At 51.6% G+C, this 25,569-nt stretch overlaps 1 protein-coding gene across 2 annotated transcripts in view; it reads right to left on the minus strand.

Annotated features, from left to right (window-relative positions):
• retreg2 (reticulophagy regulator family member 2) overlaps positions 1-25,569 on the minus strand; it is a 112,338-nt gene that overhangs the window by 60,518 nt on the left and 26,251 nt on the right. For both annotated transcript variants that reach the window (XM_072468432.1, XM_072468424.1), the window contains exons 4-5: positions 11,146-11,275; positions 9,823-9,907 (exon numbers count right to left, since the gene is read on the minus strand). In XM_072468432.1, coding sequence (XP_072324533.1) covers positions 9,823-9,907; positions 11,146-11,275 — 215 coding nt within the window. The remainder of the gene's footprint in view (positions 1-9,822; positions 9,908-11,145; positions 11,276-25,569) is intronic.

A 25,569-nucleotide genomic window follows, 5' to 3' on the forward strand; every position in this document is an offset into this window, starting at 1 on the left:
AAGGTCCCTCATGGTAGACTAGTACAAAAGGTGAAGTCACACGGGATCAGGGGTGAACTGGCAAGGTGGATACAGAACTGGCTAGGCCATAGAAGGCAGAGGGTAGCAATGGAGGGATGCTTTTCTAATTGGAGGGCTGTGACCAGTGGTGTTCCACAGGGATCAGTGCTGGGACCTTTGCTCTTTGTAGTATATATAAATGATTTGGAGGAAAATGTAACTGGTCTGATTAGTAAGTTTGCAGACGACACAAAGGTTGGTGGAATTGCGGATAGCGATGAGGACTGTCTGAGGATACAGCAGGATTTAGATTGTCTGGAGACTTGGGCGGAGAGATGGCAGATGGAGTTTAACCTGGACAAATGTGAGGTAATGCATTTTGGAAGGGCTAATGCAGGTAGGGAATATACAGTGAATGGTAGAACCCTCAGGAGTATTGAAAGTCAAAGAGATCTAGGAGTACAGGTCCACAGATCACTGAAAGGGGCTACACAGGTGGAGAAGGTAGTCAAGAAGGCATACGGCATGCTTGCCTTCATTGGCCGGGGCATTGAGTATAAGAATTGGCAAGTCATGTTGCAGCTGTATAGAACCTTAGTTAGGCCACACTTGGAGTATAGTGTTCAATTCTGGTCGCCACACTACCAGAAGGATGTGGAGGCTTTAGAGAGGGTGCAGAAGAGATTTACCAGAATGTTGCCTGGTATGGAGGGCATAAGCTATGAGGAGCGATTGAATAAACTCGGTTTGTTCTCACTGGAACGAAGGAGGTTGAGGGGCGACCTGATAGAGGTATACAAAATTATGAGGGGCATAGACAGAGTGGATAGTCAGAGGCTTTTCCCCAGGGTAGAGGGGTCAATTACTAGGGGGCATAGGTTTAAGGTGAGAGGGGCAAAGTTTAGAGTAGATGTACGAGGCAAGTTTTTTACGCAGAGGGTAGTGGGTGCCTGGAACTCACTACCGGAGGAGGTAGTGGAGGCAGGGACGATAGGGACATTTAAGGGGCATCTTGACAAATATATGAATAGGATGGGAATAGAAGGATACGGACCCAGGAAGTGTAGAAGATTGTAGTTTAGTCGGGCAGTATGGTCGGCACGGGCTTGGAGGGCCGAAGGGCCTGTTCCTGTGCTGTACATTTCTTTGTTCTTTGTTTGTTTTGTCCTCCGGCAGCGAGTTCCAGGCACCCACTACCCTCTGTGTAAAAAAAACTTGCCTCGTACATCTACTCTAAACCTTGCCCCTCGCACCTTAAACCTATGCCCCCTAGTAATTGACCCCTCTACCCTGGGAAAAAGCCTCTGACTATCCACTCTGTCTATGCCCCTCAGACTTTTGTAGACCTCTATCAGGTCGTCCCTCAACCTCAGTCGTTCCAGTGAGAACAAACAAGAGTTTATTTAACCTCTCCTCATAGCTAATGCCCTCCATACCAGGCAACATCCTGGTAAATCTCTTCTGCACCCTCTCTAAAGCCTCCGCATCCTTCTGGTAGTGTGGCAACCAGAATTGAACACTATACTCCAAGTGTGGCCTAACAAAGGTTCCATACAGCTGCAACATGACTTGCCAATTCTTATACTCAATGCCCCGGCCAATGAAGGCAAGCATGCCGTATGCCTTCTTGGCTACCTTCTCCACCTGTGTTGCCCCTTTCAGTGACCTGTGGACCTGTACACCTAGATCTCTTTGACTGTCAATACTCTTGAGGGTTCTACCATTCACTGTATATTCCCTACCTGCATTAGACCTTCCAAAATGCATTATTACCTCACATTTGTCCGGATTAAACTCCATCTGCCATCTCTCCGCCCAAGTCTCCAAACAATCTAAATCCTGCTGTACCCTCCGACAGTCCTCATCGCTATCCGCAATTCCACCAACCTTTGTGTCATCTTCAAACTTACTAATCAGACCAGTTACATTTTCCTCCAAATCATTTATATGTATTACGAACAGCAAAGGTCCCAGCACTGATCCCTGGGGAACACCACTAGTCACAGCTCTCCAATTAGAAAAACATCCTTCCATTGCTACTCTCTGCCTTCTATGACCTAGCCAGTTCTGTATCCACCTTGCCAGCTCACCCCTGATCCCGTGTGACTTCACCTTTTGTACCAGTCTACCATGAGGGACCTTGTCAAAGGCCTTACTGAAGTCCATATAGACAACATCCACTGCCCTACCTGCATCAATCATCTTAGTGACCTCCTCGAAAAACTCTATCAAGTTAGTGAGACACGACCTCCCCTTCACAAAACCATGCTGCCTCTCACTAATACGTCCATTTGCTTCCAAATGGGAATAGATCCTGTCTCGAAGAATTCTCTCCAGTAATTTCCGTACCACTGACGTAAGGCTCACCGGCCTGTAGATCCCTGGATTATCCTTGCTACCCTTCTTAAACAAAGGAGCAACATTGGCTGTTCTCCAGTCCTCCGGGACATCACCTGAAGACAGCGAGGATCCAAAGATTTCTGTCAAGGCCTCAGCAATTCCTCTCTAGCCTCCTTCAGTATTCTGGGGTAGATCCCATCAGGCCCTGGGGACTTATCTACCTTAATATTTTTCCAAGACGCCCAACACCTCGTCTTTTTGGATCTCAATGTGACCCAGACTATCTACACACCCTTCTCCAGACTCGACATCCACCAATTCCTTCTCTTTGGTGAATACTGATGCAAAGTATTCATTTAGTACCTCGCCCATTTCCTCTGGCTCTACACATAGATTTCCTTGCGTATTCTTCAGTGGGCCAACCCTTTCCTTGGCTACCCTCTTGCTTTTTATGTAAGTGTAAAAAGCCTTGGGATTTTCCTTAACCCTATTTGCCAATTACTTTTTGTGACCCCTTCTTGCCCTCCTGACTCCTTGCCTAAGTTCCTTCCTACTTTCCTTATATTCCACGCAGGCTTCGTCTGTTCCCAGCCTTTTAGCCCTGACAAATGCCTCCTTTTTCCTTTTGACGAGGCCTACAATATCTCTCGTTATCCAAGGTTCCCGAAAATTGCCGTATTTATCCTTCTTCCTCACAGGAACATGCCGGTCCTGAATTCCTTTCAACTGACACAAGTCGAGTGAGTGGGGAAATGAATGGCAGATGCAGCATAATGTGGATAAATGCGAGGTTATCCACTTTGGCAAAAACAAGAAGGCAAACTATTATCTGAAAAGCTATAGATTGGGCGGGGTGGGGGGGGTGTAGTGTGCAGCGGGACCTGGGTGTCCTTGTGCACCAGTCGCTGAAGGTAAGCATGCAGGTGCAGCAGGCGGTAAAGAAGGCTAATGGTATGTTGGCCTTCATTGCGAAAAGATTTGAGTACAGGAGCAGGGATGTGTTGCTGCAATTATACAGGGCCTTGGTGAGGTCACCTCTGGAATAGTGTGTGCAGTTTTGGTCTCCTTATCAAAGGAAGGATGTTCTAGCTATAGGGTTTCTATTCCTGGAGTTCATTTAACATGTGCTCCAGATGTATCTCAACTATTATGTGATGCACTTCCCAAAGTGGAAATAACAACATGGTTTTCTAAGTGATGCGTAGCACAGAATTGGCAATTTGAAGGTGATAATCAGTGTGAGCAAATTGCACCAGTCACAAAAAGCTTCAATCTGGTAATGAGCATATTAGTTGCAGATTTATTTAATTACATTGTGTTAGATCGTGGCCACACCGCCTATGCGTGCGTGACGTCTGTGTGTCATGTTTTGATTAAAGAAAAGAGGAATCGACTTCCGGTGGGGTGGGCGAGCAGGGCGGCCGCAAAAAAAATGAGCTCCCGCCGGTGGCCGCGATTCGTGGCGATTTCGGGGAAATCCCCGAGTCTTCACGCACCCCCCTCGACTATCGTCGGCCTTTGGGGCCGCCACGAGCAGCCAGCGGGGCCGGTTTAAAAGCCGGAGAAGAACCCCACACGGGTGTTGGGTGGCGGGGCCTGAGGCGCCGGGCCCGGCAGGTCAGAGCAGCGGGGGCGGAGCTTTGAAGAGGTCGAGGCGGCAGGCCCGAGCGCCATGTAGGGAGGGTGCTCCACGTCGGATGGCTCCCACCTAGGAAGAAGAAGGTTGAAGCCTGGTCCCAGGTGAATGTAGAGGAGAAAGAAAGAAGATTTATGGAAGTTTGGTAAAAGTTTTTTTTTCAAAAAAGAAGAATGTCAGATTGATGAAGGGCAGAAGGGTGAAGGGGGGGGGAGAGGAGAAAGGAAAGAAGATAAAAAACAATAAGCCGCTAAAAGATGCGAAAAGCAGCGTCAAAGGAGGAAACGCGGGTTCGCCGCCGAAGGAGAAGACGAGCAAAAGCAAAAGTGTTGACAGGATGGCGGAAGCCGAACTGCAAGGCGGGGCCGCACTACTTACGGTGGAGAAGCTGATCGAGGTAATGGTGGTGGAGCTGGAACAACATTTGGTGAGGCACGCGGAGATCCTGAGGAAAGAGATGGTGGTCGTGGGGAGGTCATTATTGGAGGAGGCAATCGGCCCGAACAGGGTGGAGGTGGCAAAGGCATCGGCCTAAGCGAGAGAGCAGGGAGAGAAGATGAAGGAGGTGGAGGAGGCCGTGACACGACACAGCGACCAGGTCACCTCGATGGGGGACGAGCTGCGGAGGGTGGTGGAGGTTAACAGAGGGCTCCGAGCAAAGCTGGAAGACTTGGAAAATTTGAGAATTGTGGGCTTGCCCGAAGGGACGGAGGGCCCAAGGCCAACACAATACTTCGCTAAGAAGTTGGCGGAGCTGATGGGGGAGGGTGAGAACCCCACCCTGTACGAGCTAGACCGAGCTCATTGGTCATTAAGGCCGAAGCCCAAAGTGAACGAGCCGCCAAGGGCAGTAATTATCTGCTTCCATAAGTTTTGCGTGAAGGAGAAAGTATTAAGCTGGGCGAAGCAGAAGCGTGAGGTGCTGTGGGATGGTACTGCGGTTCGGATCTACCAGGACTGGACAGTGGAGTTGGCAAAAAGACGAGCGGCGTTTGGGCGAGTGAAGGCGGCTTTGTACAAGAAGGGGGTGCGATTTGGTGTGGTGTACCCGGCGAAGTTGAGAGTAACATAACGCCAAAGACTTTTATTTTGAGACAGCGGAGGCGGCTGAGGCGTTCGTGAGGGCAGAAGGCTTGGGACAGACGTGAAGAGCGGAACTGGAAGAGAGACTGTGGACTGTGTTTTTTAAGCGGCTGGAAAATGTACAAATGTTACAACTTTCCTTTTACTGATTTGTATTGAAATTTACTTCTCTTTGCATTGTTACAGCGTTCAAGTTAATGGTGTTCTGTGTTGCGACGGTTAAATGTTATGCTAGTGAATTGTAGGGGTTGGATTGTAGGGTTTGTTTTGGTGTTTCTTTCTCTGGGACTGGGCGGAAGGGGGCGAGGTATTGGCGGGGGGGGGGAGCCACACGCGCTAGCTAACTAAAGTCAATTAGTGAACGTGGGTGAGGTGAGAGGAGGACTGCGGACGTTGGAGCCTGGATAGCAGGCTTCAATGGGCCTACGCGGCGAGCAAGAGGGGGTGGAGGGAGGGATGTTGGGGGATGTTTTTGTGGGGGGGGTTCTTGGGAGGGGGGGGGGGGGAGAGGGGGGAGAGAAGGGGTTCGATGTTAACAGTGGACAGGGGCGGGTCAGGCTTATGGGGCAGGGCCCGGTAGTGTGATGATGGTGGATAAGAAAGGTTGGGGGGGGGGGGGGTGAGAGACCCCAGTAAGGATAATCACGTGGAACGAGAGAGGGCTAGGAGGTCCGGTCAAGAGGTCAAGGGTGCTTGCACATCTTTAAAGTTTGAAAGCCGATGTAGCAATGCTGCAGGAGTCTCACTTGAGGGTGAAGGACCAGGTGAGACTTAAAAAGGGCTGGGTTAGCCAAGTGTTTCACTCCGGATTTGATGGAAGGACTCGAGGGGTAGCGGTGCTGGTCAGCAAAAGGGTACGCTTCCAGATGGAGGTGGTGGCAGATTAGGGGGGTAGATATGTGATTTTGACAGGGGCATTGGAGGGGAGATTAGTGGCGCTGTTAAGTGTATACGGTCCCAATTGGGACAATGTGGGATTCGCGAGGCAGGTGTTTGGGGCTATTCCCGACTTGGATACGCATGAGCTGATTGTGGGGGGGGGGGGAGCCAAGGTTGGACAGATCACAGCCGCGCTCGCTGGTCCCATCAGGGGGAGGGCGAAGGCGCTGGCTGGGCTAATGGTGGAAATGGGAGGGGTGGACCCTTGGAGGTTCCTGCATCCAAGGGAACGGGAGTATTCGTTTTTCTCACGGGCCATAAGGTATACTCGCGGATCGACTTTTTTGTGGTGGGGAAAGCTTTGCTGGCTGGAGTCAAGGGGTCGGAATACTCTGCAATTGCAGTGTCAGATCACGCTCCACATTGGGTGGATGTGGTGCTAGAGAAGGGGGCAGCGCAGAGACCGGGGTGGAAACTGGATGTGGGGCTTTTGGGGAACCAAGTATTCTGTGAGAAAATTGAAAAGGTAATTAAGGAATATGTAGGTTTCAATTGTACGGGTGAGGTGTCGAAGGCAGTCATCTGGGAGGCTCTAAAGGCGGTGGTGAGGGGGAGGTAATTTTGTTTAAGGCCAGGGTGGATAAGGAGGAGAGGTTGGAGCGGCAGAGGGTAATAGATGAGATGTTGGAGGTAGATAGGAGGTATGCAGAGGATGGGTACCCGGCGAAGCTGGAAAGGAGGAAGGAACTACAGGCGAGCTTCGACCGACTGTCCACCAGGAAGGCGGTGCGCCAACTGAGACGAGCAAGGGGTGCAGTTTATGAACATGGAGATAAGGCGGGGCTGTTAGCAGGTCAGCTCCGGAGGGAGGCAGCGGCAAGGGAAATGCTTCAGGTGAGGGATAGGGCAGGGAAATTGGTGGTGGTCCCAGGGCTGATTAACAAGGTTTTTGAGGAGTTTTATGAGAGGTTGTACAAGTCAGAGCCACTCGGAGGAGACCGGGAGATGCAGGAATTTCTCGATGGGTTGGAGTACCCGTGGTTAGGGGAGGGGGACAGGGCGACATTAGAAGGAGCAATAGTGGAGCAGGAGATAAAGGATGCGATTGGGAGGATGCAGTCAGGGGAGGTGGCAGGGCCGGATGGGTTTCCGGTGGAATATTATAAAAAATTTAAGGATAGGTTGGCACCCCTGATGGTGGGGATGTTTGAGGAAGCGCTAGGGAAGGGGGTGTTGCCGCAAACCTTGGGGCAGGCATCGATTTCCCTGTTACTAAAAAAAGATAAGGATCCGACGGAGTGTGGGTCGTATCGGCCCATATCACTTCTGAATATGGTCGTAAAAGTATTGGCGAAGGTACTGGCGGGTAGGCTGGAGGAGTGCCTCCCGAAGGTAACAGGGGAGGATCAGACGGGGCTAGTGAAAGGGAGGCTGCTGTTTTCGAACATTAGGAGGGTTTTGAACGTTGTTATGGCACCGGCGGAAAGAAAGGAAACAGAGGTAGTTGTGGCATTGGACGCCGAGAAGGCGTTTGACCGGGTAGAATGGGGGTACCTGATGGCAGTGCTGGAGCGGTTTGGGATTGGACCAAGGTTTGTAAACTGGATAAAGCTATTATACAAGGAACCGAAGGAGAGTGTCCGCACAAATAATATCAGTTCGAGATATTTCTCTCTCCACCGTGGGACGAGACAGGGGATGTCCTATGTCCCCCTGCTGTTTGCACTTGCGATTGAGCCGTTGGCCATCGCATTGAGAAGTTCGGGAGCATGGAAAGGAATAGTGCGGGGGGGGGGTATAGATAATAGGGTGTCCTTATATGCCGACGACTTGCTGCTGTATGTGTTGGAGCCGAGTGCGTCGATAGGAGGAATATTGGAGCTACTGCGGGTATTTGGGTCTTTCTCGGGGTACAAGTTGAACCTGGACAAGAGTAAGTACTTTGTGTTGTCTCGGCCGGGGATGGGGGGGCTGCCACTCCGTAGAGCCGGGACTCATTTTAGGTATCTGGGGGTGCAGGTTGCCCGGGAGTGGGGGAGGCTTCGCAGGTACAACATCACTAGTTTGGTGGGGAGAGTGAAAGCCGATCTGGCAAGGTGGGACGGCCTTCCTCTGTCACTGGCAGGTCGGGTACAGGCGGGTAAAATGAATGTGTTGCCGCGATTCCTGTTTATTTTTCCAATGCCTACCGATTTTCCTGCCAAAGTCTTTTTTCAGGGAGATTGAGGGAAGGATTACCTCATTCATATGGGGAGGGAAGGTGGCCAGAGTGAGAAAGGTGCTGCTACAGAGGGGAAGGCAGGCAGGGGGTTTGGGTCTCCCAAACTTGTTGTACTACTACTGGGCGGCGAACGTGGAGAAAGTGCGGAGCTGGGTCAGAGGGGTGGATTCTCAGTGGGTCAGAAAGGAGGAGAGTTTGTGCAGGGCGTCGGGGCTGAAGGCACTTGCAACAGCGCCGCTCCCGACAGCTCCGGGGAAATACTCAGGGAGTCCGGTAATAATAGCTTCATTGAAAATCTGGAGGCAGTGTCGCCAACACTTCGGGTTGGGGATAGGGTCAAGGGAAATGCCGATTCGGGGGAACCACAGATTTGAGCCAGGGTGGTGGGATGGAAGTTTTCGGAAATGGGAATAGAAGGGGATTAAGACGCTAAAAGATTTATTTCTTCGGGGTCGGTTTGCAGGATTGAGGGAGCTGGAAGTGAAGTATGGGCTAGAGCAGGGAGAAGTGTTTAGGTACATGCAGGTTCGGGATTTTGCCAGGAAGGAGATACAGAACTTCCCAGAGGAACCGGCCTCCACATTGCTGGAGGAGGTGTTGACGACAAGGGGACTGGAGAAGAGGGCAGTGTCAGCGGTGTACGGAGCTATTCTGGAAGAGGATAAGGCACCATTGGAAGGGATCAAAGCAAAGTGGGAGGAAGAGCTGGGAGAGGATATAGAGGAGGGGGTCTGGTGTGAGGTGCTCCGGAGAGTGAATGCCTCCACCTCATGTGCGAGGTTGGGGCTGATACAGCTGAAGGTGGTATATAGAGCGCACCTCACGAGGGCGAGGATGAGCCGATTTTTTGAAGGAGTAGAGGATGTGTGAGCACGTTGCGGGGGGGCGCTTATCAAGTTCATATGTTTTGGTCCTGTCCAAAGCTAGGGGAGTACTGGAAGGAGGTGTTTAGAGTAATTTCCAAGGTGGTGCGTGTGAAGCTGGACCCGGGCCCCCAGGAGGCCATATTCGGGGTGTCGGAGCAGCCAGGGTTGGAAACGGGAGCGGAGGCAGATGTTGTAGCCTTCGCCTCGTTGATCGCCCGAAGGCAGATCCTGCTGGGATGGAGAGCAGCCTCTCCACCCTGTGCCCTGGCGTGGCGGGGGGACCTGTTGGAATACTTGACCCTTGAGAAGGTTAAGTTCGAACTGAGGGGAAGCTCGGAGGGGTTCTACAATTCATGGGCATTATTCATTATGCACTTTCAAGAACTGGATAACATCGAACATTAGTTGGGGGGGGGGTGGGGGGGCTGTGTAGATTAAGGGTGACTAAGGGTAATCCCTGATTCTTTTTTGTCATTTGTTTATGTAAACATGCAGTCTGAGGTTTGGTGGGCGGATGGGGTCGTTGTTATTATGGGGACTGACATATCTTGCTGACTATTGTTTATTGTTGATGGATGTAAATGTGGGAGAAAATGTGAAAAAGGAGAATAAAAAAAAAGAAAAGAAAAAGGAGAGGAATCAGTTAACGGGATTGAGGTTAAGGATGTTGAGGTGGAAGACATGGATCAAGTCGGTTGAGTAGAGGGACTGTTGGTTACGCAGGAGACAGACTTTGGAACGCTGCATTCTGGTTTCCTACTTCACCGTTTGACTTCAGGATGAAATAACATACTCACTGAAGATGTAGGATATCATGATTCCTGGGATATAATGTCCAACCGCAGCAAACGCTGAGCAGCCAAGACACATCTTCAAGCAAAACTGAGAAAGGAGGAGCATGCAAGATTCAGTCTCTGTTCAAGGAACCCTGTCCCACCCCGCAGACACATGCACACAGACACTCAGCCACTCACCTCAAAAAAAAACCATCCCATGGTGCCCTCACTGAAGCCCCCCCACCCCATGGTGCCCTCGCTGAAGCCCCCCCCACACCATGCCTCCCTCGCTGAAGCCCCCCCCCACCCCATGCCTCCCTCGCTGAAGCCCCCCCCACCCCATGCCTCCCTCGCTGAAGCCCCCCCACCCCATGCCTCCCTCGCTGAAGCCCCCCCCACCCCATACTGCTCCTCTCTGAAGCCCCCCCACCCCATAACGTCCCTCGCTGAAGCCCCCCCACCCCATAACGTCCCTCGCTGAAGCCCCTAACCCCATAACGCCCCTCGCTGAAGCCCCCCACCCCATAACGCTCCTCGCTGACGCCCACACCCCATAACACCCCTCGCTGAAGCCCCCCACCCCATAACGCTCCTCGCTGAAGCCCCCCACCCCATAACGCTCCTCGCTGAAGCCCCTAACCCCATAACGCCCCTCGCTGAAGCCCCCCACCCCATAATGCCCCTCGCTGAAGCCCCCAACCCCATAACGCCCCTCGCTGAAGCCCCCCCACCCCATGGCTCCCTCGCTGAAGCCCCCCCCACCCCATGGCTCCCTCGCTGAAGCCCCCCCCACCCCATAACGCCCCTCACTGAAGCCCCTAACCCCATAACACCCCTCGCTGAAGCCCCCCACCCCATAACGGCCCTCGCTGAAGCCCCTAACCCCATAACACCCCTCGCTGAAGCCCCCCACCCCATAACACCCCTCGCTGAAGCCCCCCACCCCATAACACCCCTCGCTGAAGCCCCCCACCCCATAACACCCCTCGCTGAAGCCCCCCACCCCATAACACCCCTCGCTGAAGCCCCCCACCCCATAACGGCCCTCGCTGAAGCCCCTAACCCAACGCCCCTCACTGAAGCCCCTAACCCCATAACACCCCTCGCTGAAGCCCCCCACCCCATAACGGCCCTTGCTGAAGCCCCTAACCCCATAACGCCCCTCGCTGAAGCCCCCCCACCCCATGGTGTCCCTCGCTGAAGCCCCCCACCCCATAACGCCCCTCGCTGAAGCCCCCCCACCCCATGGCACCCCTCGCTGAAGCCCCCCACCCCATGGTGTCCCTCGCTGAAGCCCCCCACCCCACGGCGCCCCTTGCTGCCTCCCCCACAACCAAGACCTACCTTTCCTGGGTTCTGCCTCTTGTAGTCCAGCACTTCTTTTAGGTAGAGGTTAAAGGCCACACAGCTCTCAGCAAGGTGGTGGCAAAGGTCAGGCAGTGTGAGGAGACGAGGTCTTGTGGAGTTTCCATCACTGCATCAAGAGAAAGAATGAGTTACACACAAACATACAAACTAGGAGGTCGGTGTGTCCCTGGAGCCTGCTCGGCCTGAGGGTGGCGGCTGCTCAGGATGTGGCCCCTACGTCAACTCCATCGCCTTCTCTACCCCATGTCCGTTCACTCCCTTGCGAATCAAGAATCTGCTGAAAAAATGTAAGCACTGACAACATTTAAAAGGCATTTGAACAGACATATGGATTGGAATGGTTTAGAGGGATATGGGCCGAATGCAGGCAAATGGGGTGAGCTTAGGTGGACTTTTTGGTTGGCACGGATCAGTTTAGGCCGAAGGACCCGTCTCCGTGCCCTAGAGTCTGTGACTATAGAGTGGGCAAAGCCTCCTCTTGGGAAATGAGGAAGAGCAGGTGATGGAAGTGCTATTGAGGGATCATAACTCCATTAGTTTTAAGATAGCTATGGAGAAAGATAGATCAGGCCCAAAAGTTAAAATTCAAACTTGGGGCAAGGCCAATTTTGATGGTATTAGACCGGAACTTTCAAAAGTTGATTAGGGCTGCCGATTTGCAGGCAAGGGGGGCAGCTGGTAAAAGGGAGTCTTTCAAAAAGGTGTTAACTAGGGTTCAGGGTGAACACATTCCTCTTAAGAGTGAAGGGTAAGACTGGTAGAAGGAGGGAACCATGGATGACTCGGGATATTGAGGCCCTGGTCAAAAAGGAGGCGGAATGTTGGATTTGTTTATTGTCACGTGTACCGAGGTATAGTGAAAAGTATTTTTCTGCGAGCAGCTCAACAGATCATTAAGTACATGGGAAGAAAAGGGAATAAAAGAAAATACATAATAGGGCAACACAACATATACAATGTAACTACATAAGCACTGGCATCGGGTGAAGCAGACAGGGTGTAGTGTTAATGACGTCAGTCCATAAGAGGGTCATTTAGGAGTCTGGTGACAGTGGGGAAGAAGCTATTTTTGAGTCTGTTCGTGCGTGTTCTCAGACTTCTGTATCTCCTGCCCAATGGAAGAAGTTGGATGAGTGAGTAAGCCGGGTGGGAGGGATCTTTGATTATGCTGCCCGCTTTCCCCAGGCAGCGGGAGGTGTAGATGGAGTCAATGGGTGGGAGGTAGGTTCGTGTGATGGACTGGGCAGTGTTCACGACTCTGAAGTTTCTTGCGGTCCTGGGCCGAGCAGTTGCTGTGTTGCAGCCCAATAGGATGCTTTCCATGGTGCATTTTTCAGTTACACCATAACGCGAGAGGCGTTATGAAATGAAAATGAAAATCGCTTATTGTCACAAGTAGGCTTCAAATGAAGTTACTGTGAAAAGCCCCTAGTCGCCACATTCCGGCGCCTGTTCGGGGAGGCTGGTACGGGAATTGAACCGTGCTGCTGGCCTGCCTTGGTCTGCTTTAAAAGCCAGCGATTTAGCCCTGTGCTAAAACAGCCCCTATATGGGCTGAGTTTTTTGAGGGGGTGACCAAGAAGGTAGATGAGGGCAGTGCAGTAGACGTTGTCTACATGGACTTTAGCAAAACCTTTGACAAGGTACCGCATGGTAGGTTGTTGCAGAAGGTTAAAGCTCACGGGATCCAGGGTGAGGTTGCCAATTGGATTCAAAATTGGCTGGACGACAGAAGGCAGAGGGTGGTTGTAGAGGGTTGTTTTTCAAACTGGAGGCCTGTGACCAGTGGTGTGCCTCAGGGATCGGTGTTGGGTCCACTGTTATTTGTGATTTATATTAATGATTTGGATGAGAATTTAGGAGGCATGGTTAGTAAGTTTGCAGATGACACCAAGATTGGTGGCACAGTGGATAGTGAAGAAGGTTATCTAGGATTGCAACGGGATCTTGATTAATTAGGCCAGTGGGCCGACGAATGGCAGATGGAGTTTAATTTAGATAAATGTGAGGTGATGCATTTTGGCAGATCGAATCAGGCCAGGACCTACTCAGTTAATGGTATGGCATTGGGGAGAGTTATAGAACAAAGAGATCTAGGAGTACAGGTTCATAGCTCCTTGAAGGTGGAGTCGCAGGTGGACAGGGTGGTGAAGAAGGCATTCGGCATGCTTGGTTTCATTGGTCAGAACATTGAATACAGGAGTTGGGACGTCTTGTTGAAGTTGTACAAGACATTGGTACGGCCACACTTGGAATACTGTGTGCAGTTCTGGTCACCCTATTATAGAAAGGATATTATCAAACTAGAAAGAGTGCAGAAAAGATTTACTAGGATGTTGCCGGGACTTGATGGTTTGAGTTATAAGGAGAGGCTGGATAGACTGGGACTTTTTTCCCTGGAGCGTAGGAGGCTTAGGGGTGATCTGATAGAGGTCTATAAAATAATGAGGGGCATAGATAAGGTAGATAGTCAACATCTTTTCCCAAAGGTAGGGGAGTCTAAAACTAGAGGGCAGAGGTTTAAGGTGAGAGGGGAGAGATTCAGAAGGGCCCAGAGGGGCAATTTCTTCACTCAGAGGGTAGTGAGTGTCTGGAATGGGCTGCCAGAGGTAGTAGTAGAGGCGGGTACAATTGTGTCTTTTAAAAAGCATTTAGATAGTTACATGGGTAAGATGGGTATAGAGGGTTATGGGCCAAGTGCGGGCAACTGGGACTAGCTTAATGGTAAAAACTGGGCGGCATGGACTGGTTGGGCCGAAGGGCCTGTTTCCATGCTGTAAACTTCTATGATTCTATGGGATGGGAGGCTTCAGTGAGGGCGCCATGGGGTGGGTTTGAGGTGAGTGGCCATGAGTGTCTGTGTTACTGTGTCTGCGGGGTGGGACAGGGTTCCTTTAACAGAGACTGAATCTTGCATGCTCCTCCTTTCTCAGTTTTGTTTGAAGATGTGTCTTGGCTGCTCAGCGTTTGCTGCGGTTGTTAAGATTTAATGTGGACATGCCGAATTTCCTTAGTTTCCTGAGGAAGTATAGGCGCTGTTGTGCTTTCTTGGTGGTAGCGTCGACGTGGGTGGACCAGGACAGATTTTTGGAGATGTGTACCCCTAGGAATTTGAAACTGTTAACCATCTCCACCTCGGCCCCGTTGATGCTGACAGGGGTGTGTACAGTACTTTGCTTCCTGAAGTCAGTGACCAGCTCTTTAGTTTTGCTGGCATTGAGGGAGAGATTGTTGTCGCTACACCACTCCACTAGGTTCTCTATCTCCCTCCTGTATTCCGACTCGTCGTTAGAAGAGATCCGGCCCACTATGGTCGTATCGTCAGCAAACTTGTAGATGGAGTTGGAACCAAATTTTGCCATGCAGTCGTGCGTGTACAGGGAGTAGAGTAGGGGGCTATGTACGCAGCCTTGCTGGGCCCAGTTATCTGTTCGGGAGAGCTCGCAGAGAGTCGCCACGCTCCAATGTCATCTCGTGGGGCAGCACGGTCGCATTGTGGATAGCACAATTGCTTCACAGCTCCAGGGTCCCAGGTTCGATCCCGGCTTGGGTCACTGTCTGGGCGGAGTCTGCACATCCTCCCCGTGTCTGCGTGGGTTTCCTCCGGGTGCTCCGGTTTCCTCCCACAGTCCAAAGATGTGCAGGTTAGGTGGATTGGGCATGATAAATTGCCCCCAAAATTGCCCTTAGTGTTGGGTGGGGTTACTGGGTTATGGGGATAGGGTGGCGGTGTCGACCTTGCGTGGGGTGCTCTTTCCAAGAGCCGGTGCAGACTCAATGGGCCGAATGGCCTTCTTCTGCACTGTAAATTCTATGAAAACTATCTATGTATGCCCCACTATGACATGCATAGGCAGCTGGGATCAAGTGGATCCCTTGAAGAGTACAGGGCTTCTCGGAGTAGAGTTAAGAGAGAAATGAGGGTCAAAAGGGGACATGAGATTGCTTTGACACAAGGCAAAGGAAAATCCAAAGAGTATCTACATATACATAAAGGGCAACAGAGTAACGAGGGAGAGGGTAGGGCCTCTTCAGGATCAACAAGGCAGAAATAGTATGCAGCAAGTCTGTGAGGAGGGATAGACAATTGATAGGGCAAATTTACACTCAGTGGAATGGGTTAAAGTGTGTCTGTTTCAATGCAAGGAGCATCAGGAATAAGGGAGATGAACTTAGAGCATGGATCAGTACTTGGAACTACGATGTTGTGGCCATTACGGAGACATGGATTTCACAGGGGCAGGAATGGTTGTTGGATGTTCTGGGGTTTAGGTGTTTTGAGAAGAATAAGGAGGGAGGTAAAAGAGGAGGGGGAGTGTCACTGTTAATTAGGGAGTGCACCACAGCTGCAGAAAAGGAGGTAGTCGAGGAGAGTTTGTCTACTGAGTCAGTCTGGGTGAAAGGCAGAAACAAGAAAGGAGCAGTCACTTTATTGGGAGTTTTCTATAGACCCCCCAATAGCAGCAGAGAGATAGAGGAACAGATTGGGCATCAGATCTTGGAAAAGGGCAGACGTAACAGAGTTGTTGTCATGGGTGACTTCAACTTCCCTAATATTGACTGGAACCTCCTTAGTGCAAATGGTTTGGATGGTGATGGCGTGTACAGGAAGGATTCCTGACTCAATATGTAGATAGGCCGACTCGGGGGGAGGCCATTTTGGACTTGGTGCTCGGCAACGAACCAGGCCAGGTGTCAGATGTCTCGGTGGGAGAGCATTTCGGTGACAGTGACCACAACTCCTTGACCTTTACCATAGTCATGGAGAGGGATAGGAACACACAGTATAGGAAGGTATTTAATTGGGGGAGGGGAAATTATACTGCTATTAGACAGGAGCTGAGGAGCATAAAGTGGGAACAATTGTTCTTGGGGAAATGCACAACAGTAATGTGGGGATTGTTTAAGGAGCACTTGCTGCGAGTGCTGAATAGTTTTGTCCCACTGAGACGAGGAAGGAATGGTAAGATGAAGGATCCTTGGGTGACAAGAGAAGTGGAGCTTCTAGTCAAGAGGAAGGAGGAAGCTTACGTAAGGTTGACAAAGCAAGGATGTGACTCGGCTCTAGACGGTTACAAGGTAGCCAGGAAGGAACACAAAAATGGACCGAGGAGAGCCAGAAGGGGACATGAAAAAGCCCTGGCGGGAAGGATTAGGGAAAACCCCAAGGCGTTCTACACTTATGTTTTGCTGCAGCTTTATAAAACTCTATTTAGACCACACTTGGAATATTGTGTCCAGTTCTTGTTGCCTCATTAAAGGAAGGATGTGGATGCTTTGGAGAGGGTACAGGGGAGATTTACCAGGATGCTGCCTGGACTGGAGGGCATGTCTTATGAAGAAAGGTTGAAGAAGGCAGAGAGGTGACTTGATAAGAGGTGTACAAGGTCTTGAGAGGCATGGATAGAGTGGATAGTCAGAGGCTTTTCCCCAGGGTGGAAATGGCTGTCATGAGGGTAGTGGGTGCCTGGAACTCGCTACCGGAGGAGGTAGTGGAAGCAGGGACGATAGGGACATTTAAGGGGCATCTTGACAAATATATGAATAGGATGGGAATAGAAGGATACGGACCCAGGAAGTGTAGAAGATTGTAGTTTAGTCGGGCAGCATGGTCGGCATGGGCTTGGAGGGCCGAAGGGCCTGTTCCTGTGCTGTACATTTCTTTGTTCGTTGACATAATTTTAAGGTGATTGGAGGAAGGTATAGGGGAGATGTCAGAGGTCAGTTCTTTACACAGAGGGTGGTGGGTGTGTGGAATGCACTGCCAGCAGAGGTGGTGGAGTCAGAGTCATTTGGGACATTTAAGCGACTCTTGGACAGGCACATGGACAGCAGTAAATCGAAGGGGTGTAGGTTAGGTTGATCTTAGATTAGGATAAATGGTCGGCACAACATCGTGGGCTGAAGGGCCATACTGTTCTCTGTTCTATCTATGTACAGATCCACAAGAGATGGGAGAGACCTTAAATTTTTTACAAATTAATTTATGAGATGAGGGTGTCTTTTGATTTGATTTATTGTCACATACTGTTGTACAGTGAAAAGTATTTTTCGCTGGTTACACCAGAATTTATCGCCCATCCCTAGTTGCCCATCAGAAGGTGGTGGTGAGCTGCCTTCTTCAACCGCTGCAGTCCAGAGATGTAGGTACACCCAATGTGCTGTTAGGGAGGGTGTTCCAGGATGTTGCCCCAGCGACAGTGAAGGAACGGCGATATATTTCCAAGTCAGGGTGGTGAGTGACTTGGAGGGGAACCTCCAGGTGGTGGGGTTCCAGGTATCTGCTGCTCTTGTCCTTTTAGATGGTGGTGGTTGTGGGTTTGGAAGGTGCTGTCTCAGGAACCTTGGTGAGTTATTGCAGTGCATCTTGTAGATGGTGCACACGGCTGCCAATGTTCATCGGTGGTGGAGGGTTTGAATGTTTGTGGAACGGGGAGCAATCAAGCGGGGCTGCTTTGTCCTGGATGGTGTCGAGCTTCTTGAGTGTTGTTGGAGCTGCGCTCACCCAGGCAAGTGGATAGTGTTCCATTTCACCTGTGCTTTGAAGATGGTGGACAGGCTTTGGTGTCAGCTGGTGAGTTACTCGCTGTAGGATTCCCAGCCTTTGACCTGCCCTGGTAGCCACAGTATTAATGTGGCTGGGTCCAGTTCCGTTACTGATCAATGGTAACCCCCAGGATGTTGACTGTGGGGGATTCGGCGATGGTAATGCTATTGAATGTCAAGGGGCGGTGGTTAGACTCTCTCTTGTAGGAGATGGTCGTTGCCTGGCACTTGTGTGGTGTGAATGTAACTTGTCACTTGTCAGCCCCGAGCCTGGATATTGTCCAGGTCTTGCTGCATTTGGACAGGGACTGCTTCATTATCTGAGGAGTGGCGAATGGTGCTGAACATTGTGCAGTCACCCGCAAACATCCCCACTTCTGACCTTCTGATGGAAGGCAAGTCATTGATGAAGCAGCTGAAGGTGGTTGGGGCCGAGGACACTATCCTGAGGAACTCCTGCAGTGATGTCCTGGAGCTGAGATGATTGACCTCCAACCACCACAACCATCTTCCTTTGTGCCGGGTATGACTCTAACCAGCAGAGAGTTTTTGCCCCGATTCCCACTGACTCCAGTTTAGCTCGGGCTCCTTGATGCCATACCCGGTTAAATGCTGCCTTGATGTCGAGGGCAGTCACTCTCACCTCACCTCTGGCATTCAGCTCTTTTGTCCATGTTTGAACCAAGGCTGTAATGAGGTCAGGAGCTGAGTGACCCTGGCGGAACCTAAACTGACCGTCCATTATTACCAAGTATGTGCTGCTTGATAGCACTGTTGATGACTCCTTCCATCACTTTGCTGATGATGGAGAGCAGACTGATAGGGCGGTAATTGGCTGGGTTGGATTTGTCCTGTTTCTTGTGTACAGGACACACTTGGGCAATTTTCCACATTGCCGGGTAGATGCCAGTGTTGTAGCTGTACTGGAACAGCTTGGCTAGGGGCACGGCAAGTTCTGGAGCACACGTCCTCAGTACTATTGCCGGGATATTGTCAGGGCCCAGAGCCTCTGCAGTATCCAGGGTCCTCAGCCGTTTCTTGATATCACCTGGAGTGAATCGTATTGGCTGAAGACTGACATCCGTGATGCTGGGACCTCTGCAGGAGACCGAAATGGATCATCCACTCGGCCCCTCTGGCTGTGTGAATGTTTCAGCCTTGTCTGTGGCACTGATGTGCTGGGCTCCTCCATCATTGAGGGTGGGGATATTTGTGGGGATATTTGTGGGGATATTTGTGGAGGCCCCCCCCCCCCCCCCCAGTGAGTTGTTTAATTGCCCATCACCATTCACGGTTGGATGTGGCAGGACTGCAGAGCTTAGATCTGTTGCCTTCGTTGTGGAATCGCTTCGCTCTGTCTATTACTCGCTGCTTATGCTGTTTGGCTCACAGTCCTGTGTTGTAGCTTCACCAGGTCGACACCTCATTTTTCGGTCATGTTGCTCCTGCCATGCCCTCCTGCTCTCTTCATTGAACCAGGGTTGATCCCCTGGCTGGGTGGTAATGGGGGAGTGGGGGATATGCCGGGCCAGGAGGTTACAGATTGGGGTTGATACAATTCTGCTGCTGCTGATGGCCCACAGCGCCTCCTGGAGGCCCAGTTTAAGTTGCTAGATCTGTTTGAAGTCTATCCCTTGTGGCAAATTAATATTTCTCATCGGTATTTACTATTGAGAAAGGCATGGATGTTAGGCAACTTGGGGAAATAAATAGTGATGTCTTGAAAAGTGTACATATTACAGAGAAGGATTGCTGGAAGTCTTAAAGCACACCAAGGAAGATAAATCCCCAGGACCTGATGAAATGTATCCCCAGACGTTGTGGAAGGCTAGGAAGGAAATTGTGGGCCCCCTAGCAGAGATATTTGAATCGTCGACAGCTCATATAGGAGCAGAATTAGGCCATTCGGCCCATTGGGGCTGCTCTGCCATTCTATCATGGCTGGTATGTTCCTCATCTGCCGCCTACAATGTTACAGACCAAGAGCTGGATTGCAGAATCAGCCAGAGCATCTCCTACCTAATGACCTAGTAGTGTTAGGAATGGGTTAAGAGACATTCCAATTAGATGTTTCATTGATGTTACGTGTCCAACAATTGACACTGATATGTAAAAGGGTTGCAGGTGGCACTTGTTTGGTGTGGTGATAAGAGTTTTGTATGGAGTGTGTTCAAGGCAAATAAACGTGCCTTGGGAAAGGAGCAGAACTCTTGACGCTTTATTCAACAGCAGCCAGAAGCTAACAAGGAGCAGGAGTAAGCAATTTAGCCTCTGGAGCCTAAACACCCTCAATGTGACCATGGCGGATCCCATCATGGCCTCAACTCCACCGTCCTGCCCGTTCTCCATAACCCTTCAACCCATTACCAAATCTAAATCTGTCTCATTCCTCCTTAAATTTACTCACTGTCCCAGCATGCACCGCACTCTGGGGTAGCAAATTCCACAGATTCACAACCCTTTGGGAGTAATTTTTCCTCAAATAAGTTTTAAATTTGCCACCTCTTATTCTAAGATTATGACCTCTCGTTCTAGAATGCTCCACGTCTATTTTATCCAAACCTTTTAGCATCTTCTATACCTCAATTAGCTCTCCCCTCATTCTTCTAAACTCTAGAGAGTATCGGCCTGAACTGTTCAATCTTTCCTCATACGACAAACCCCATACCTCTGGAATCAATCTAGTGAACCTCCTCTGAACTGCCTCCAATACCACTACATCTTTCCTCAAATAAGGGGACCAAACCTGTGCACAATACTCCAGGTGCAGTCTTTTTTTTAAACAAACAATTTTAATGAGGTATTTTTGGCATTACAAACAACCACAGTATAAAAATAGAGCACAAAGAACAATAGTCATAGTGCAACCGCTGACATCCGGCCTCCAAGGCCCGCCTATTTAACCCCCTACTCTATGCTACCCTAACCCCCCCCCCTGCTGACGATTAATTCTCCGCAAAGAAGTCAATGAATGGCTGCCACCTCCGGGCGAACCCTGACACGGACCCTCTCAAGGCGAACTTGATCTTCTCCAGGCCGAGAAAGCTCGCCATGTCGGTTAACCAGGCCTCTGACTTCGGAGGCTTAATCCCTCCAAGCCAGTAATATCCGTCGCCGGGCTACCAAGGATGCAAAGGCCAGAACATCTGCCTCTCTCTCCTCCTGGACACCCGGGTCATCCAACATCCCAAAAATCGCTACTCCTGAACTCATTTCCACCCTCGTCTTCAATACCCTGGACATGACGTCCGCAAACTCCTGCCAGTAACCCCCAAGTTTTGGGCATGCCCAGAACATGTGGATATGGTTCGCTTTGACACACTTGTCTTCCACCCCAAAAAAATCTGCTCATCCGGGACACTGTCATGTGCGCCCGGTGCAGCACCTTAAACTGGATCAAGCTGAGCATGGCGCATGTGGCGGTCGCGTTGACCCTGCTCAGCGCCTCCGCCCATAGGCCGTCCTCCATCTCTCCCCCCAGCTCCTCCTCCCACTTACGCTTCAGCTCCTCGGTCTGCGTCTCCTCCGCCCCCATTAATTCTTTGTAGATGTCCGAGACGCTCCCCTCCCCCACCCAGCCCCTAGACACTACCCTATCCTGAATCCCTCTTAGTGGCAGGAGTGGGAAGGATGGTACCTGCCTGCGCAGGAAGTCCCGCACCTGGAGATATCTGAAATCATTCCCTGCTGCCAGCCCGAACTTCTCCTCCAGCGCCCTCAAGCTGGGGCAGCTCCCTTCCAGAAACAGGTCCCCCATCTTCTCAATCCCCGCCCTTTGCCATACCCGAAACCCCCCATCTAAGCTCCCCGGAGTAAACCGATGGTTGTCACATATTGGGGACCAAACCGATGCACCCACTGCGCCAACGTACCTCCTCCACTGACCCCAGATCCTCAGGGCCGCCACCACCTGGAGGAACATCTCGCCGGCGGGAATGGCAGAGGTGCCGTTATCAGCGCCCCCAAGCTGGTGTCCCTGCATGAAGCTGCCTCCATCCGCTCCCAAACCGCCCCCGTCCCCACCACCCACTTCTTGATCATCGCAATATTGGCCGCCCAGTAATAATTACTCAAATTTGGCAGGGCAAGCCCCCACTAACCACGATTCCTCTCGAGCATCACCTTTTTCACCCGTGGGGACCTACCCGCCCAAACAAAGCCCAAAATAATTTTGTTGATCCTCTTAAAGAAGGACCGCGGGATGAAAATCGGGAGGCATTGGACCACAAATAAAAATCTCAGCAATACCGTCATCTTAACCGTCTGCACCCTCCCCGCCAGTGACAGCGGGAGCGCATCCAATCTCCGAAACTCACCCCTCATCTGCTCAACCAACTGGGACAAGTTCAACTTGTGTAACCGGCCCCAGTCGCGCGCCACTTGTATCTCCAGATATCTAAAGCTGTCCCCCACTAACCTGAGCGGTAGCTCCCCCAGCCGACCCTCCTGACCTCTCACCTGGACTACAAACATCTCACTTTGTCATATTCAGTTTGTATCCCGAAAACCGGCCAAATTCCCCCAGAATCGCCATAATCTCCCTCATCTCTTCCCCTGGATCTGCTACATATAGGAGTACCCTATGCTCCCCCCCCCCCCCCCACCCCACTAACCAGCCCTTTCCAACCCCGTGAAGCTCTCAGAGCAATTGCCAGCGGCTCTATGGCTAACAGCAGTGGGGAGAGGCGACATCCCTGTCTTGTCCCCCGGTGCAGCCTAAAATAATCCGAGGTCGTCCTGTTCGTCCTTACACTAGCCTCCGGGGGCCTGGTACAACAACCTAACCCAAGTCGATAAAGCCCCTACCAAACCCAAACCGTCCCAGCACCTCCCATAGATAGTCCCACTCTACCTGGTCGAACGCCTTCTCCACATCCATGCACAACTACCTCAACTTCCCTTCTCTCCGGGGGCATCATAATCACATTATGCCTTCTTACATTGGCCACCAACTGCCTACCCTTGACAAATCCGGTTTGGTCCTCCATAATCACCTCCGGCACACAATCCTCAATCCTGGAGGCCAACACTTTGGCCAGCAGCTTAGCGTCCACATTAAACAACGAGATCGGCCTATAGGACCCCCACAGTTCATGGTGCTTGTCCCGCTTCAATATTAACAAAATGGTGGCCTGTGACATCATCGGGGGCAGCACCCCTCTATCCCTCGCCTCGTTATGAACCTTGATCAGCAACTGCCCTAATATCCCCAAACATTTCTTGTAAAATTCCACCGGGAACCCATCCGGCCCCGGGGCTTTACCCGACTGCATTGCCTTCAAGCCCTCAGATCTTTCTTCGGCCCTAATCAGGACCCCTAACCCATCCACCAGCTCCCTGCCCACCCTTGGGAAAGTCAGCCAGTCCAGAAAGCGTCTCATCTCCTCGGGCCCCGTGGGGGGTTCCGAGCGATAGAGTCCGCTGTAAAAGTCCCTGAACGCCCGGTTTAACCCAGCCGAGTCCCCTACCAGGTTCCCATCTCCGTCGACCACCTTATCAATTCCCCTGGCAGTCTCCCTCTTCCTCAACTGCTGTGCCAGCATTTTGCTGGCCTTCTCCCCAGATTCATAAAACGTCCCCCTCGCCTTTCTAAGCTGCTCCACTGCCTTGCCCGTGGACAGCACCCAGAACTCAGCCTGCAGCCTCCGACGTTCCCTTAACGGTTCCACCCCCGGGGTCACCGCATCCCTCCTATCTATCCGTAAGATCTCCTTGATCAGTCGGTCCGTCTCTGCCCTATCCGTCCTGTCCCTATGAGCTCGGATTGAGATCAGCTCCCCTCTCACCACTGCCTTCAGCGCCTCCCAGACCACCGCTGCTGAGACCTCCCGTGTCGTTGACCTGCAGGTAGTTCTGCATAAACTTCCTTATTCTCTCGCACACCGCCTCGTCCGCCAACAAGCCCACGTCCAATCTCCATTGCGGCGCTGGAAGCTCTCCTCACTAACCTGCAGTTCCACCCAATGTGGGGCATGATCCGAAATAGTGATGGCCGAGTACCCCGTGTCCACCCCGAGTACCCCGTGTCCACCCCGAGTACCCCGTGTCCACCCCGAGTACCCCGTGTCCACCCCGAGTACCCCGTGTCCACCCCGAGTACCCCGTGTCCACCCCGAGTACCCCGTGTCCACCCCGAGTACCCCGTGTCCACCCCGAGTACCCCGTGTCCACCCCGAGTACCCCGTGTCCACCCCGAGTACCCCGTGTCCACCCCGAGTACCCCGTGTCCACCCCGAGTACCCCGTGTCCACCCCGAGTACCCCGTGTCCACCCCGAGTACCCCGTGTCCACCCCGAGTACCCCGTGTCCACCCCGAGTACCCCGTGTCCACCCCGAGTACCCCGTGTCCACCCCGAGTACCCCGTGTCCACCCCGAGTACCCCGTGTCCACCCCGAGTACCCCGTGTCCACCCCGAGTACCCCGTGTCCACCCCGAGTACCCCGTGTCCACCCCGAGTACCCCGTGTCCACCACCCTCGCCAGCAGATCCCGACTCAAAATGAAAGTCAATCTGGGAATACACTTTATGTACATGCGCGTAGAAAGAGAACTCCCTAACCGTCGGCTGCCTAAACCTCCATGGGTCGACTCCTCCCATCTGCTCCATGAACCCTAGCAGCTCCTTTGCCATCGCTGGTACACTCCCCGTTTGAGCATGACCGGTCCAGGTTGGGGTCGATAACCGTATTAAAATCCCCTCCCATCACCAACTTGTGCGAGTCCAGATTCCAGGTGCAGTCTTACCAATGCCTTGTACAGTTGCAACAACACTTCCTTACCTTTATACTCAATTCCTTTAGCTATAAATGCCAACATTCCATTTGCTTTCTTTATTATCCGCTGCATGCTAGTTTTCTGGGACTCGTGCACGAGGACCCCCAGATCCCTCTGCGTCGGAGCTCCCCGAAGTCTCTCCCCATTGAGATAATAAGTTGCCTTTCCATTTTTTTGACTAAAATGCATGACCTCATACTTGTCCACATTAAACTCCCATCTGTCACATTTTGGCCCATTCTCCTAACCTATCTATATCTATTTTACGGTTCTTATTTCCTCATTGTAACTTAATATCCCACCTATTTTTGGGGACCATGATGGACATTTCGATCAGACTGAAGTGCTGCCCCATGTGGTTCCAAGTTCTCAGGGTAGCTACCGCCACTGGGGTGTTTCTGGTGGGGATGGGAATGCTGCCGTGGCGAGGGCCTGGAGGGTCGTTCCAGATCAGGAGGTCTCCTCCATCCTCGCTATTCAGTATTTGGCTCCTTCACCCATCTCCTCACTCCTTCCCAGTGGTAGTACTGTAGGCTCAGAAGGGCCAGGCCCCCTCTCTCCCTTCCCCACCCCCCCCAACCATGTGTCTTCCTCATTGTAGGACGTCAGACATACACACGCACTCACGCGCGCACACATGCACACACAAGTGTGAGGTAATGCACTTTGGAAGGTCCAATGCATGTAGGAATTACACAATAAATGGTAGAACTCTGGAGTACTAACAGGCAGAGAGATCTGGGCGTGCATGTCCACCGATCACTGAAAGTGGCAATGCATGTGGAGAAGGTGGTCAAGAAGGCATACGGCATGCTGGCCTTCATTGAATAAAAAATTGGCAACAAAGAAACAACGTTGGCTATTCTCCAATCTTCTGGGGCCTCACCTGTAGCCAGTGAGGATACAAAGATTTCTCTCAATATTCAGCAATTTCCTCACTTGCCTCTCGGTATTCTGGGGTATATCCCATCAGGCCCTGAGGACTTGTCTACCGTAATGTTTTTCAAGACCCCCAATACCTCCTCTTTTTTGATCTCAACATAATCTAAACTTATCTATACACCCTCCCCCAGACTCATC

This window comes from Scyliorhinus torazame, chromosome 2 (genome assembly GCF_047496885.1).
Source record: "Scyliorhinus torazame isolate Kashiwa2021f chromosome 2, sScyTor2.1, whole genome shotgun sequence".
NCBI lineage: Eukaryota > Metazoa > Chordata > Chondrichthyes > Carcharhiniformes > Scyliorhinidae > Scyliorhinus > Scyliorhinus torazame.